The following is a 15,241-nucleotide window of genomic DNA, read 5'->3' as shown; positions in this document are numbered from 1 at the left end:
GACATTTTGAAATGGTGACATCCTGTACAAAATCGTTGTGGCACTGTACAGATTGCATCACTTATGAATGGTGAGTAGGAACAGAACAGGGTGGAGCCATGCGGGAAACGAGCGTTCTGATTGGGCCGTGCAGTCTTGGGGCTGTCGCTGATGGGGTGTGTAATCAGATGGGCGGGGCTTACGCTGACAGGGTTGAAGAGTTTTACGCCCGGTGGAGTAGAGCTACGTCTGCGACGGCTGCACAAAGGACCTCTGGCTATCTGTTGTGATTAAAGCGTCCTAGAATAGTTTTTTTTAGCATTTAAAGATGCTTTCAGGGTCTACTGAGCAATGATGACAATCATCAATAAGAAAAATACTGTCGCCTCTCGCCTTAATTGATTCTAGCGTCAGAATCATTTTTCAGTTTTACCTTTCACAATCAGGCAGCTGAATGGAGCAGCAGCACCAGCGGGGTCTATGGAGCTTCACCCCGGCCTTGTCTGCAGCCTGGGGGGCTGGGCTCTCCACCGGGGAGCCCACCATGCGTCTGTGTATTACCTCGACCACCGGCAGCCCGGTGGAGCTCTCGGTGCCCCGAGGAGAGACTGTGGAGGAACTGAGGACACGTATCTCCCTAAAACTCAGACTGCAAACAGACAGAATTGTCCTCCTGCATAAGGACAGGTGGGTTGTTTTGTTAGACTGCATGCTTTGCAGTTCGGGATGTTTCGGTGAATGATTTTGCAAGTTTAGGTTGGCTGTTTGCCCTGGTTTATCTTTTATTCCATATAATTTGTAAACTAGGAAACTGACAACAGGAAAACTCCTGGACCTCGGTGTAGCAGATGGCAGCAAATTAACCCTGGTCCCCGTCATCGAAGCTGGTTTAGTAGTAAGTAGTACGTGACTTCATGGGGAGAAGGGTTTGTTTTGTCTTTAGTTTAGGTTAGTTTGCCCCCAAAAAGAAAAAATAAATCAATCCAGTGCTTAGACTACAATATAGACACATACCAAGTTATGCATTTTTAACTTCCCTAAATGGTATAGGCAGAAGCTACTGCTATTTACTATTTATCTACAATTACTATATACAGTACTCAAATATCACAATTTGTATTTAGCTTATTAAAAAGATATAAATCCAATAGTCAAAAAGAGAGGAAAAATATAATCAGCATTTTTCTCTCACAAATTTATGTTCACATATTAAAGATCAATTGACATATATTCACTGAGTGAGCTATCTTTTATCAGTCTTTTACTAAATGTCTCACCTGTTCAAATAAATCAGCTTATTCTACAAATTTACCCTGATATCTGTTTTTAACAATTGCTTTTATTTTAGGCCTTCTCCTCTCATATCATATTTATTTTATCTTATCTTGAACATCCTTTGGATATTTCCTTAAATTAAATTGTTGACAATCTTATACCACAGTGTTCGACTGCCAGAGCTGAGAGGACTATGATGGACACTTTGGAAAGTTTAACAGAAGTCCAGGTGAGAGTTCATTTTGTCTAAGAGAAACTTGATGAATGCATGAATGAAGTGGACAAAACATGCACAGTGTGCTTTCCCCATAGTTTTTGGGGTAGGCTACAACACATCATTTTACCAGTTCATAAAAACTGGTTGATTTTTTTTTCAGGTAATTCAGTGGGTTTTAAATGGTTTATTGATAAAGAAACATGAGAATTTCAAGGACTCAATGAAACATCATCAATCGAACAAAATCTCAGTATGACCAAATTTGGAGAATTGTGGTTTGTATGTATGGAAAAATACAAACACATTCTTATTTTGACATTTTAACAAATACATGCATACACGTGCACGCAGCATTGTACCATGTAATTACACACATACAGTCAAACGGTTCATGAAATGGAAGAGTAATGTTGTCTACAAGAATTTCATGAAAGCAAACACAATTATTTATGGTCTGCATTTTTTTTTCTACAAGGGTGCTTCATTCATTAGTTCTGTATATAGTAGGTTGAAGTGCTCCTGGAAGTGTACATTATTCCAACCATTCATATTTAGAGGATATCATAAGAAACAATGGCTGCATATAATACAGAGTACGTACTTTATTGATCCCACAGTGGGGAAATTTCTGTGTTACAGCAGCAATAGAGAACAACCAACATAACACCATAAGAACAGAACTGTACAGTGTATCCAAGATGGGGTTTTTTTTTGTATTAACACAACCTGACTTTGTTTGGCTGCACTGTAAACAGATACACCAGCTGCTCTATTGTATATTTGACCAAGTAGCTGCTCAGTTACCCTTTACAGTTAAACCACACTTGCTGTTACCACCAGTAACAACAAAGTAGACTGAAGTCTTAAAGGTTATAGAAATTTTAAGCCTGAAGTGTTTTTTTTTTATCCTGACTGTCCTGCAGATCAGTGACTTCCTGTCTGGGCGCTCACCTCTCACCATTAACCTGGGTTTTGGTGCCAACATGATGTCCTTGCAGCTCCAGCTGTCTGCACAGGATGTGAAAGAGCTGCAGCAGGACGGCGATGTGAGAGTCAGGAGCAGCAGCAGCAGCAGCAAGCAGCAAATTGTCCTGCCGACGACTGGCAGTAAGAGCGACCCTGGCTCTGCCTTGGCCCGGTCATCCACCAACACCACGGGGTCTGCTGCATCACCTGCTTCACACACCTCTACTGCTGCTGACTCCACAACCCAACGTAGTGCTCAAACACCCAAAACTTCATTTAACTCAACAGCTCCTACCTCCCACTCATCCATCATCAACCCTGCTGTAAACTGCCATCACCGCTCATCTTTGTATCAATCCTGTCCTCCCAACCCTATATACACATCTTCCTCTCTTCTGTCAACCCCTTCTTTACCCTCTGGCTGTCCACTACAAGCAACTACACCAGTTTGTTCACCTACTCCCACTGCCTCCAGTCCTGGACCCCAGAGCCCAGAACCAGCTTCACCCTTCACTAAGGTTATTCTTAAATCAATGTATTTTCATGGTTTCACCACAATCCATTATTAGCTAATATTAGTAATATGTCTTGCACAACAAGTTAATCAAAAGTGTCAACAGTTTTACTAGATTTTATTTTTCATAATGGTGAAAACAGGAGACAAACTTTTCCTTTTTTGTTGAACAGAGTAATGCTCATGCCTCATCCGCTGCAGAGCTGTGCAAGCAGCCAGGAGCAGTCATAGAAAGTGTGAGCCACTCTCCTGGTGTCTTCTCCGGGACTTTCTCTGGTAAGTCTCCCTCTGTATGTGAGCTGCAGTGGCCTGAAGATAACAACATGTCACAAGAAGAAAGAACTTTTCATTAGTTTAGCTCAGCTCAGCAGCAGCTCTGTGGTATATCTTCAGTGTCAGCTTGTAGTGGCTACTTGTTTCCATTTCCATTTATCCACCTCTCTCATTGTTCCCTGCTCTCTTCTTGTCCAACCAGGCACTCTGGCTCCTTGCAGTGACAGTGGTAGCAGGCATCCTCGGCGTGGCATCACCATCATTCTCCACATTCTTAATGACCTCCTCAGAGCTGCCTACTACCACCAGGGGGCTTCACCCACCCTTCCTCAACACCACTGTTCTGCTTTAAATCTTTCAGTTAGCCCAGTGCTTGCAACAGAGGAGTCCGCCATAGCAAGAAGCAAACCACTGGTGACCCAGAGGGCAGGGCACTTCAGTAAAGCTCCAGGTCAGTCTGACCAGATTTAGTTTTTTTTTAAAGCATAGCAGGGATAATTCCATGAGTTAGAGTAAATTGAATTAATCACATATTCACTTTATGAAATAAAATAAATATCTGGCACAGGACATCACTTGGTGAAGGATTTTATCATCAAATTTCTACATTGGGCCTCAGTATAAAGTTATTTTCTCCTCTTTGAGACTTATACCACAAACAATTAAATTCCACAAATATACTACTTATGATAAATATAATTATTCATGTCAGAACATACTAAACAGTACATATTTGTAGCATGTGCTATGTTCTTTCTTCTCTCTTGCAGGTGAGGAGAGTCACTCCCTCCACTCATCCATGCAGGAGAATCAAACTTTACACTGTAAACTAGAGCACCTCCAGCTTTTGATGCATCAGAGGCGTCTGCGCAGGAGGACTCGTAGGAACTCACACCTCTCATTAACGTCTCACCCATACCAGCATAGCCCCTAGCCTCCTGAACAGGTAATATACCTTCACTGTGATTGCTGTGGCAGCTTTCTGATAAGTGAAGGCGCCTCCCTCTGCTGACCAAGACACTCAAGGTACTAGAGTTTTCTGAGATGAGGATGCTTTGTTGCTGTTTTCACACTGTGAGCACTTCTGAAGAATGTAAGCTGAAAAGATCAGAGAAATCTGATTCTTGGCTGTTTCTATACTGATCATGTTATTTTATCTGAATGTGTTCCTCAATGACAGTGGTTCTCACTGTTACAATATGTAGCATGCATCACAAAAAGTTCAAAGTTCATGTTATACATTTTGATGTTGTATGCAGACATGTTTATGTATTCCAATGCCTTAAATGTATGAATGTATTGAATGTAAACTTTTTTTCTGTGCAGAGGATTTTCTTTTAAAATGTTTTACTTATGCAATATTAACGTGAAAATACAGAAAAGAAAGAATATGTGAAGAATGAAGAAATAAACTGAAAAAAATGGACATATCTGTGTCGGTCACTTTGCAGACATGAAACACATATAACATTGCTGCCTTCATCTACATCTGGTCACAGTCATTTGGGCACAAGCACATTTCATGTAAATTTTCATCATAGCTTCATTTAGACATGACAGGACTTTTATTTTCTTTAAATCTGCTCACTCAACAGCTGAAAAGTTATGAAACAAACAGGAAGGCTTTCAGTTATCTCAAAGGCTACACAGAGAACTGGTCCAGTAAAAAATGTTGCCATGAAAAAAATCGTTTTTAATCACTTGCCATCTCATCAACAACCACTATATTTTATTATTGGCATATCATGAACACCACTGCCATCTGTGCCCATGTGACAGCGCTGAAAGGAAGAGAGTAGCTATGTAGGTAAACAGATTCATCAATAGTTTTCTAGAAGTTTGGCAGTTGCTAAATTAACTTGTAATGTACACACTGTTGACATAAATTATGAAAATGAATGTTTTGAAAGATACATATAGGCTTTAGGTTAAAGTGTCTGTAGTCAATATTTTAATAATAGGCCTACCAAAGTAAAAAAAAATACAATGAGGCTAATTATTTGATAGTGATCGCTTAGGCTATATTCAGATGTAGCCTATTAATAAAATATTTGCTTCATAAATCATGACATATTCACCTCTCTTTTGTGAATCGTTGTCGCTTATAAACCAATATGCTGATAGTGGTGATGATCCTGGCCCTAGTATTAAGCATATACTTTGTACCTGTCTGATTGAAACTAGCCTGCACTTTGTGGTATGGCGCCCTACTTTGCATATTTAGATTCATTCACCCGTAGATTTTACAGCGAGGGAGGGGTAAATGAAATTTATGGATGTTTGATAAAGAATCTTAGGCTAAGTTTACGTCCTGTAATATGTCTGAGCTTGGGAATTTGTGTAGGTGGATATACGGTTGTATATCCGCCATGTACATGTTGACCTTCCTGTAAAGCCGCAGCGAATGACGTCATCGCGCAGCGCATTGAAAAGCGACCCACTCCTTCCGTTCCTTCTCATTCGACCTGCAGTTTCTCACGTAGTGAGGCGGCTCCTGTTTTTGAAAAGGTAAATGTTGTTTACTAATTTGTAATAATTTTTTTTGCTGTTTTTGTAAATTGAACATACCCATATTAGCCTTTATAGCACGCGAAAAAATTCTCTGATGGCTAGAATTAGGTATTAAATGAAACGTTAAAACAAACCTAGGTTCTGCTGACCTAATTCAGCGATGTAAGCCTAAAATTATTTGTATTGTGCTGAAGTAAAACGGAGTGAAATGTTTTATTCACTTCATCGTAATCATTAACCGTAATAATTATGTAACGCTAACCCAGAAAACAAGGCATGGATGTAGCTGCATTTGAAGCCAGTCCTTAAGTAGGTCAAGGAAACAAAAGCGTGGAGTTCGGTGCTACAAAATGGCGCCGACAGAAATTAAGGCTAGGTTAGTTAGCTTAAGATAGCTATCTTAGCTTAAGCTAACAACGTTATTGTGTCACTAACATCCATGCTCATGGTCCGTATTAACCAAATAATTATGTATACTGTTAAAACTGGTGATTTTAGGTGTTTGAACCTTATTATTCATTAATTTTTGTAGCAAGTTACACTTAAGATGTCTGACGAAGGTAAACTGTTCATCGGAGGCCTGAGCTTCGAGACCAACGAGGACTCTCTGGCTGCGGCCTTCGGGAAATACGGAACGATCGAAAAAGGTAAATCGTCGAAGCCTCTTGTTTTGGCAAGAAATTAAATATGTTCCCGCCAGTTTTTTTTCTATCGATTGACGATGCATAATATTCCCTTAACGTATGCATTTATTTTCTTTTCATTAGTCGATGTCATCCGAGACAAAGAGACGGGAAAGTCTCGTGGTTTCGGCTTTGTGAAATACGATAATCCCGATGATGCTAAAGATGCATTGGACGCCATGAACGGCAAGGTAGCGTCCTTCAACACTTTTTTTTTTCATAATCGATTAGTGGTAGGAAACAAATTGACTTTGCTTAGCGTTTAATTTAATGTCTTTAAAGGATTGTGTTGTCCCCAACTTGATAAAACCACCTCTGTGTTGTAGACTCTAGATGGTCGTGCCATTCGCGTGGATGAGGCAGGAAAGGGAGGACGCTCAAGAGGTGGTTTTGGTTCAGGCCCACGAGGTGGCAGGTTCAGTGGACCCAGGGGTGGAAGAGGTGGGCGTGGTTACTCACGAGGTGAGAACTTGTTACCAGAAATACATAAATTTTTTGTTAAGTGTCGATTTATCTTTTTTCGATGTGGATGGCTTCCAGGTGGATACAGTGGAGACAGGGGTTATGGTGACAGGAGCTATGGCGACAGAAGCTTCGGAGGTGGAGAGAGGAGCTTTGGTGGTGGTGGATACAGGAGTGGAGGTTACTCCTCAAGTGGCTACAGAGATAACAGGTAAGTAAACTTTATGAAGCCACACTTGAGACTTGTGACAAAATTAGATTATTGCATTATGTAACTTTTTTTAAATTAACTTCCAGGGGTCAGGGTGGCTATGGTGACCGGTCTGGATCCTACCGTGATGCATATGACAGTTATGGTAAGCATGATTGATATGCATTTGTACTGTGTATGTAGACTTATGTTGGGGCTGTCATTGCCAAATTTTTAAGATAACTCTAAACATGCATTTTAGGTTAGTCTTAGTTTACCTTAAAGTAAATCTTAATATTCCACTAAAGCTGTACAAAAGTTAAATACGGTAGGCTGATATTTTGAAACACTAGGCATCAGATATTGGATTTAAGACAATTTGCAGCCCCAGCATATAAGGCCTAATACCATGTATGCCCCTCAGTTTTGTACAGGAGCCCAAGTTGATTCCTCAGTCTATATGGTTGCCTAATTTTGCTAGCACCCACTCCAATGTGGACTAAGAGGCTGGCAAATACTGAATGTTACCTAAGCAACTATTGCTCGTATCTCTGCTGATGGAGCCCTTTATGCAAAAAGAGGGTGGGTTTTTGGACTGTCTGGTGGGTTGAAGGGGATGTTGTGAAATTCCAGTGTTGGAACTTTAAGTGTCTTTACCTGTGTGCCCACTTCTTATCCTCAGCTACAAACGACTAAACATCTCCCTGATTCAAGATCTTCACTTGGCTGGCTGTATTTCAAAGATGCGCTCCTCAAGAAAAATGTCCACGTGCTATTGTTGACCTTAGTTTTGTAGTTCTGTTGTAGTGGCTCAAGCATATTAAAAATGTAGCCATGACTTTTGGTCATTCCTTAGCAAACCATGTCACAAATTACACTTCACCAAGACGAATACCTTGCTTGATTGGGCATCTTTATTCCTTAGTTTTAACTAAAAGGCATTTGTAATCTGGTAGTACTGCAAGTCCCGACTTTGGGCCATCAGCTCTCCACGCGGCTTCTCACTGAACAGCTGCTAACACTGCTGTAGACTGTCAAGCACGTTAGTGTTGCCTGAGCTTGGGTCCTTTAGTTTTTGTTTTTTTTGTTTTTTTTTTTTTGATTATAATGACTCATCCAATGGGGTTTTTTACGGGTTCCCTTCCCCCCCCATTCAAGTCTTTAACGGACCTACCTCCTGCCAAGTTTTAAACTGAGTAAGGAAAACTCCGTTTACTCTTAAACAGACTTTTGGGGGATTTTATGCTAAATTCCTTTTACTATTAAACTTTAGCTGAGGCGCCTGTGTGTTCAATTTCCCAAAAGAGTGAATTCCTTTCAGACTGGTGAACTACACATCCGAAGTGGCCGGCTGTTCATGAAGTTGCAAATTGCAGCATGCTACAGTCTGTCCAAGGTATCTTCTGTGCTCTGCTCGACATCTGCATTTTAAATGTGCTGTAACATGGACTAATCTTGTGATCAAATTGTAACTTCGTTTTCCCCAAAGTAATTTCTTCACCGGGAACCGTTTTGTACTTTGTGTTCTTTGTATGATCAACTTTTTTTTTTTTGGTCAGTTTGGCTTCATGGAGCCTATTAAACAGAATGTGGAAAATGATCTTGATTCCTTTGCCTTTCAAAACACCACATGGGAGTTTGAGAAAAGCTGTAGGCTCATGTGCTGCGTGAGAACTGAGAAAGTATTAAATTTGCATAGATGTCTTTGGAGAAGTTTTAAAAAATTGGCAGTTTAGTCCAAGCTAAATTGGGTTGATTAAATATGACAGAGCAGGCTATGCTGCAATTTGGCCTTTTTAAAGAAATCCGCTTTAAAGTTGTGAATTCCAGGAAACCGAAGTTTTTTTTAAATTTATTTCTCCCCTCCCTGCAGTGACTAAACCTATCGATTAGTCAGTGTGTTGACAGGCAACTTGGTGTACTGAAATTCTAGTGAGGTTTCAATAAGCCCTAACGTGCTACATGGAAATGCTGGGAAAACATCACTTGGTTTCTGGTCATGTTAATGCTCCATTACGTTCAAGAAGTCAGCTACTTCAAAACCCTACAAGTCCTTGGAGAGAAGTGTTGCGCCTACCATCAGAGATGAAAGCTGCTCTCTTGCCTAGGTCAAATGTGGAGAAAGTAGGCCAATGCACGTGAGGTAAAGATCTCCTTTTGCTCCTTTGCTCACATCCTTCAAACTCAGATCTCATTATTTCCATGAATACCTTCAAGTTAGTCGCTGTGTTTAGCCCTCTGCTTCAGATGTCTCCTACAAACTTGCCATGGCCTCTTCCTCAGTTCTGATTCTCAAAGACGAGTCCATTGAGTGGGGTGGAATTTTTTATCTTCTGGATTATAGTGCTTCAACTCCTGAGTCCCCTCCCCCAAAATGCATTGGTCTCTTAAGTCTTGGGTAGTATTGTGCTCAGTCCACTTCTGTTCACTGCATTAGTGCTCAAATTTGCTCAGTAATGTCCCACGCCAGTCCTAATTGATACGTCTAGACTGTGTTCAGCTTTTTACTTTGCACCTTTTAAGTGAGTTTCAGACTCAAGTGTTGCATGCTGATTTCATTTGATTTTTTTTTCCAAGTGTTAATTGCCAAGCTTAACCAATTACTTCTTTCTCTTTAGACTGAATGGATTCTTGGATGCTTGACTGGTTCTCCTGGCAGCTGAGGTGTGACTTCAGATGGAGGTGGCTGATTCAGATGCCAGGTATGTAAAGTCTTGTCAATTTAGTTTTTGTGCTTTGTTTGGTGGTGCATACAAAACCTACCAGGATTTTTACAGTATTATTCCTATTGCAGATCCAATATGCAGCAGCGGTGGCGCAGCTGTAAGAAGTCGCTACATAGAGGAAACATGGTGACTAAAAGTTGAAGGCTGTTTTGAATGGCAGAGGGCTTGCCTGAGAAATGCATTTTTCAGATGTTATGACTGTTGCTCATTTATATCTAAATGAGAAATGGATAGTAAAATAGACACGTGCTTTAAGAACATGTTGGGTAGCCTATATTAAAGTAATTTGATGCACTGGACACTTGAGTGTGATTGTTTGACAACCATTAAACTGCCTTCATTTCTTAAGCAGGGGATCGGCCTCAGAACCAAATTACCTTGACCATGATTGATTCATTACATCAGTAAAAGGGTAAAACATCAAGGGGTGAATAGTTTTAGGCACTATAGAAGTACAACATAGGTACACCCCATATTTTGAGTTTATCATATTTAAGAATTCATTGCTATAACATTGTAGAAAAGTAAAAACATGCATGTCATGGTTTCTTTAATCATTACAGCAAGAAATCCCAAAGCAGAAACTCAAGTCAATTAATATCAGTTCAAAACTGTGTTCATCAATTTAAGACTGAACAGATCATGTTAATTGCTATTGTAAGCAGAATATTGGTGGCAGTCTAGTTTTATCAAATTGTTTTAAACAAGTGCACCTTATAAGCTCAGTGGATGACAGTGTACCAGTAATGTAACAAAAAAAAAAAACTTGGACGGAGTGAAGTTGTATGGTGCGTAAAATGTGATGCCTATACAACCGAACTTGGGTACAGGTATGTGTATAAACTGAAAACATGACAAGTAAACTAGGTTGAGGTACACAAAAAGATACTTTTAATATTGAACATTTACAAACTGAATTGAGCGGGGGACTCAGGTCCACATTGTACTGTCTGCGGAAGGTGTGGAGCTTGGGGTGGTCTTGGCGGTGTTTACGTGTACCACACAAAGCCAAAACGCTTATGCAGAAGCTCTTCACGGGGCCGGAGGTTGAACAATTCCTCTGACAGAGGAGTGACCCAGCGGTCGGTGTGGAAGACTGTCTCTCCAACCTGCAAACGTGTTGGCAACAGATTCTGCATCAGCACAGGCAACCACTGTACTGTGTAAGGCCTAAATACTGCTGATAGGATACTAGCATAGCGAGGTTACTGTACTACTGCCAGGCAGCTTCGACTGGTAATTATTTTATCCATTCAAAATGTTTGGGGAAAATGCTTTTGCCAAAGAGGTTATTTTACACAATTTCATGCATTGTGTCAGGCTTGTCTTTTAACAAGCCTTTTTCAATATGTTCCGAAACTAAAACTGATGCCATGTATAAAGTGTACTGTACCAATAAAGCTTACTATTGTCAACATTTAGTTGTATATGTCATTAAGAACTAGTAGAAAAAAGGATCAAGTTTGTGTATACAGCTATGACTACAGTGGCATTAGCTTGCTATGAAGACCAATTTTACAGTTTGAAAGTGATAATATAAATTTTACTGAATTTTTTTTAGCTACAGAAATATATATTGCTGTTTTGATGCAGTTCAGATGTGGTTAAGAAACTGAACAGCTACAAATTTAAATTGGAAATTTGCATCAGTTAGGCTTGACCTGTGAAATGTTGGCACAGTCACATTATTTGAAAAAATCTTAAAGTATGAAATTACATGTTTGAGGAACACCTAAAGAAAAAAAAAAGCCAACAGGGGTGCCCTTAACCCACCTCTGCATCAGTATTTCAAACATTACTGTGGACCCACAATAAAGATAAACTCAGAACCTCTTTACCTTCCAACCTGGAACATCTTTCATGATTATTGCTTCCTCTTCTAAGTTTTCCCTCAGCATCCTTAAGGTTCTGGAGGAAAAGGGTAAAATGCAATAGTTAAATAAGAAGCTAGTCTGTGGTTGTAAAGTGTAAGCATTTTTTTTTCTTAACTGTCACCTTCGGTCATTCTCTGCCTGCATCAGGGGCATCAGCGCTATCCTGGCTTCTAGCTCCTCAATCAGCAAGCGCCTGCAGTACACATACATATATATATATATATACACACCACTTCAGTGCTAGTTTCAGCCTGACTGTGCAAAACCAAAAGCAACAATTACAAGAAATGTTCCTACCTCCTCTCTCTGTTCCACTTAAATAACCTCCAGTACCCAAACGCCATGATGGCGATGCCAAAGCCAAACATGGAATATCCTGGTGATTAAGGAATGAATTAGTTGCAACTGATGGCAGCATTTACTACAGTTGATTTCATGATGGGTTTTGTTTAACACCCCACATTATCAGGTTCAGAATCAAAATCAGTCTACTAGATATTTACACTACTGATAAAAATGCTTGTGAACAAATTGTGTTCAAGTACTATATTCAAAATGTTCTTGTTTCAGCTTCTCATCTGTTTTTTCTGAAATTACCTGCAACCCTCCACCTCCAAAAAGCCTTCAATCATTCACTTTTTTCACCAACTGCAAATTGTCTGTACAATGGCAGACCGGTTCTAAATATTGCTAACTGCAGAACAAATAACCTGCAGCAGCTGAAATGTACACATCAGTGCTACCAAACACAAAGAGAGCAATAGCTTTGACAACTGCACAGGTGACATGATGACACTCAGAGCAGCATGGATTCCATACTCATCACAGTATTCAACTAAAAATGCTTTGGGTAGCATCAGGAAATCAACATCTGCATTTACAGCACCACAGCTGGACATGCATCTGTACAGTATATCTAAAACGGTGACTACTCGATTATGTTTTTGTCATGGCAGAGCCTGACTTTAGGTGCTTCTCATCAATATCGTTGAGGAAAAACTAGACATTAGTTCAGACTCTGAACTTACTAAAGGTTTCATTAAAGTAGCTTTACACATTTTCAATTAGTGTTTTTTGATTGTATTATTTGGTTCCATATTTTGATGTATTTGCATGCCAATCTTTGTGCAATAACATTATGTTACAGACTGAAATAAATTTAACTGTTACTTTCATTTTTTAATATAGCCTAACTTATGGAAGAATGTGGGCAGAAAAGACTCCACTCACAACCTGTTTTATAACAGTACCTGGTTACAGCTAAGTTTTTTTTTTCCTTTACCTGATTAGGGATTTCACCTACACCGATCAGGCATAACATTATGACAACCTGTACCATCCGTATCAGAATCAGCTTTGTTGGACACACGAGGAAGTTGACTCTGGTACAGCGGCTCTCAATGTGTACGTACATACAGTATCAACAAGCAAAGGAATGTACATTAGGAAAAGAGATAAAAAGAATAAGAGTAAAAAAAGTACTTATAGAGACCTGTAAATACATACATACATGTGTATATATACAGTCAAGCCCGAAATTATTCATACCCCTGGCAAATTCTGACTTAAAGTTACTTTTATTCAAACAGCAAGTATTTTTTGACAGGAAATGACACAGGCGTCTCCCAAAAGATAATAATATGATGCACAAGAGGCATCATTGTGGAAAAAATATTTCTCAACCTTTATTTACATTTGAACAAAAAGTGGCATGACTCCAAACTTATTCATACCCTTTGCAAACTGTCAGTCTATGAGAAAATCCAAAGTTCTATACCATTCCAAATAGTCCAAGCTGTTCTAAAGCATCCTAATTGCACTGATTCATTGGGAACAGCTGTTTTAATCAACTCAACAGGTGAAAAACAGAAGCTCTCTGCTGTTGGCTTGTGGACAGTCATGGCTAAGACAAAGGAGCTCACTGAGGACCTGCATATTGTGGCTTCTCATAAGTCAGGCAAGGGCTATAAGACCATATCTAAATGTTTTGAAGTTCCAGTGGCTACAGTGCAGAGTATTATTACAAAATACAGGATGTTCTGCACTGTGAAAAATCTCAGAGGATGTGGTCGGAAGCCAAAAGTGACACCTGTGCTGGCCAGGAGGATAGTGAGAGAGGTAAAAAAGGATCACCAAGGCCATCCTGATTTACAGGTATTATACAGAGGGTCAGTGTACTGGACTACATGATATTCAGAGGTGTCACACAACACCGCCTTTAACTATAACCTCAAAAATGAACATATCATTGAATTTATACATTTATGACAATATCACCAAAAACTGGAACATTTTGAGCTTCAAACACAAATGTTAAGGCAGAAGTGTTGCATTGAAGTGCATACAGATGTACAGGTGGTCATAATGTTATGCCTGATTGGTGTATATTATTACTGCAAATGTTTTTATCATGGCCACCAGCTGTGCAGTGTCCACCACTGCTGGCTGCACAGCAGACACACCTCACCTGTCGAAATTTAGTCAATTTATAATAGTGGCACAAAATCTGATGGGTCACAGATTAAGTCTGACCTATTAGGCCCTGGGCTTTCACACAACAAATGAACAGACAGCCAAAGCTGAACTGAACAGCATTACGTAACTAGAACAATCCAACGTGACTAGAACAATCCAACATAACTGAACTTGCAATGAATTAAGTGCTAACATTAGCGTTAACTAGCTAGCAAGTAGTACAAAACTGTCAAATCACCAACTAAAATAATGTAATACACTTAAAAGACGCCGGTTTGTTTCTCCATGCCTCAGGCATCAACTTAAAACCCACCAACAGATTTAGCATTATAATTTTAGCAAACAAGTATATTTCTTTTCTACTGACGATGATTGGTTAGCATTAGCTGCTGTTCATTAAGTAGCCAATGTCACAAAATCTGTGATTATTTATACATTTGTTTGTGGATTCATATGTTTAACTAAATTAATATGTGGTTTATGTACCTGAAAATCCTCGTTTTGGTAAATTTCTCTTATAATCAAAGGGAGCATAGCCTCCCGGAGGAGGCATGTCCTGCTTCACCTTGGACCCCGCCATCTTCCTCCAACCTTCCCCCAAACACCAAATCGGCTCTTCTTCTCTCGTAATAAAAAGCTGCGATGGCCCTCTACCGCCTCCTTCTTCTTATGATGGTGTTTATTGGCGGTTTGCAAGCCAACCTAAGGTGCATTACCGCCACCTACTGGGCTGGGGTGTGGACAATAGAGCCGTAGGAATATATATTCATAAAATAAAAAAGTTTACCGCATCCTCCTGTCCGGATGGAAACTACTTATTTTCCATTTTATGACGCTGTCAGCTGATTGAATATAGTTGTTTTTGAATATTTTGACCAGTTTTAGGCTCATTCCAGTGATGTATCCATGCCTGCAAAGAACTGAAAGTTACATGTTAGCAGAGATGTTATGTTGGTCAAAGTAATAGTCTTTTGTGTCAGTGGAGTACAACCCTTTAAAACCATTAACAACTGCATCAAACATTTACACAGACCTAAACATGTAAGCAGCATTGCAATCTTGATAAGGTAAAGCTAACTACTTCATATCCTGATGG

General features: G+C 39.7%; 3 protein-coding genes across 7 annotated transcripts; 2 read left to right on the top strand and 1 right to left on the bottom strand.

The window, feature by feature from the left end:
• Positions 1-204: 204 nt before the first annotated feature.
• Positions 205-4,601, top strand: LOC109969402 (midnolin). The gene is made up of 7 exons (XM_020616256.1): positions 205-666; positions 787-874; positions 1,421-1,483; positions 2,395-2,955; positions 3,125-3,227; positions 3,427-3,675; positions 3,995-4,601. Exons 1-7 carry the CDS (start codon positions 434-436, stop codon positions 4,156-4,158), a joined length of 1,461 nt encoding a protein of 486 aa, XP_020471912.1. The 5' UTR covers positions 205-433; the 3' UTR covers positions 4,159-4,601.
• Positions 4,602-5,626: 1,025 nt separating this feature from the next.
• cirbpa (cold inducible RNA binding protein a) lies at positions 5,627-10,561 on the top strand. Of its 5 annotated transcripts, none has more exons than XR_002276248.1 (7): positions 5,627-5,732; positions 6,268-6,382; positions 6,503-6,609; positions 6,745-7,091; positions 7,178-7,236; positions 9,689-9,772; positions 9,865-10,561. XR_002276248.1 is itself a non-coding variant. In XM_020616090.1 (7 exons), exons 2-7 carry the CDS (start codon positions 6,283-6,285, stop codon positions 7,764-7,766), a joined length of 528 nt encoding a protein of 175 aa, XP_020471746.1. In that variant the 5' UTR covers positions 5,627-5,732; positions 6,268-6,282; the 3' UTR covers positions 7,767-7,908. The 5 variants fall into 5 exon arrangements, 4 of the variants coding, with proteins under 4 accessions (XP_020471746.1, XP_020471745.1, XP_020471744.1 ...); XM_020616090.1 differs by lacking the exons at positions 9,689-9,772; positions 9,865-10,561 and adding an exon at positions 7,753-7,908 and having other exon boundaries at positions 6,745-6,859; positions 6,959-7,091; XM_020616089.1 differs by lacking the exons at positions 9,689-9,772; positions 9,865-10,561 and adding an exon at positions 7,753-7,908 and having other exon boundaries at positions 6,745-6,880; positions 6,959-7,091.
• A 103-nt stretch (positions 10,562-10,664) lies between these two features.
• ndufa13 (NADH:ubiquinone oxidoreductase subunit A13) lies at positions 10,665-14,780 on the bottom strand. Its single transcript, XM_020616092.1, has 5 exons — positions 14,632-14,780; positions 11,968-12,046; positions 11,792-11,863; positions 11,635-11,704; positions 10,665-10,905 (listed from the first exon to the last, which is right to left on the bottom strand). Exons 1-5 carry the CDS (start codon positions 14,723-14,725, stop codon positions 10,786-10,788), a joined length of 435 nt encoding a protein of 144 aa, XP_020471748.1. The 5' UTR covers positions 14,726-14,780; the 3' UTR covers positions 10,665-10,785.
• Between the last annotated feature and the right edge of the window lie 461 nt (positions 14,781-15,241).

The sequence above is a fragment of the Monopterus albus genome, unplaced genomic scaffold, assembly GCF_001952655.1.
Source record: "Monopterus albus unplaced genomic scaffold, M_albus_1.0 scaffold172.1, whole genome shotgun sequence".
NCBI classification, from domain to species: Eukaryota; Metazoa; Chordata; class Actinopteri; order Synbranchiformes; family Synbranchidae; genus Monopterus; species Monopterus albus.
Note: the sequence above shows the minus strand (reverse complement) of the source record. Positions and strands in the feature narration are given on the sequence as shown.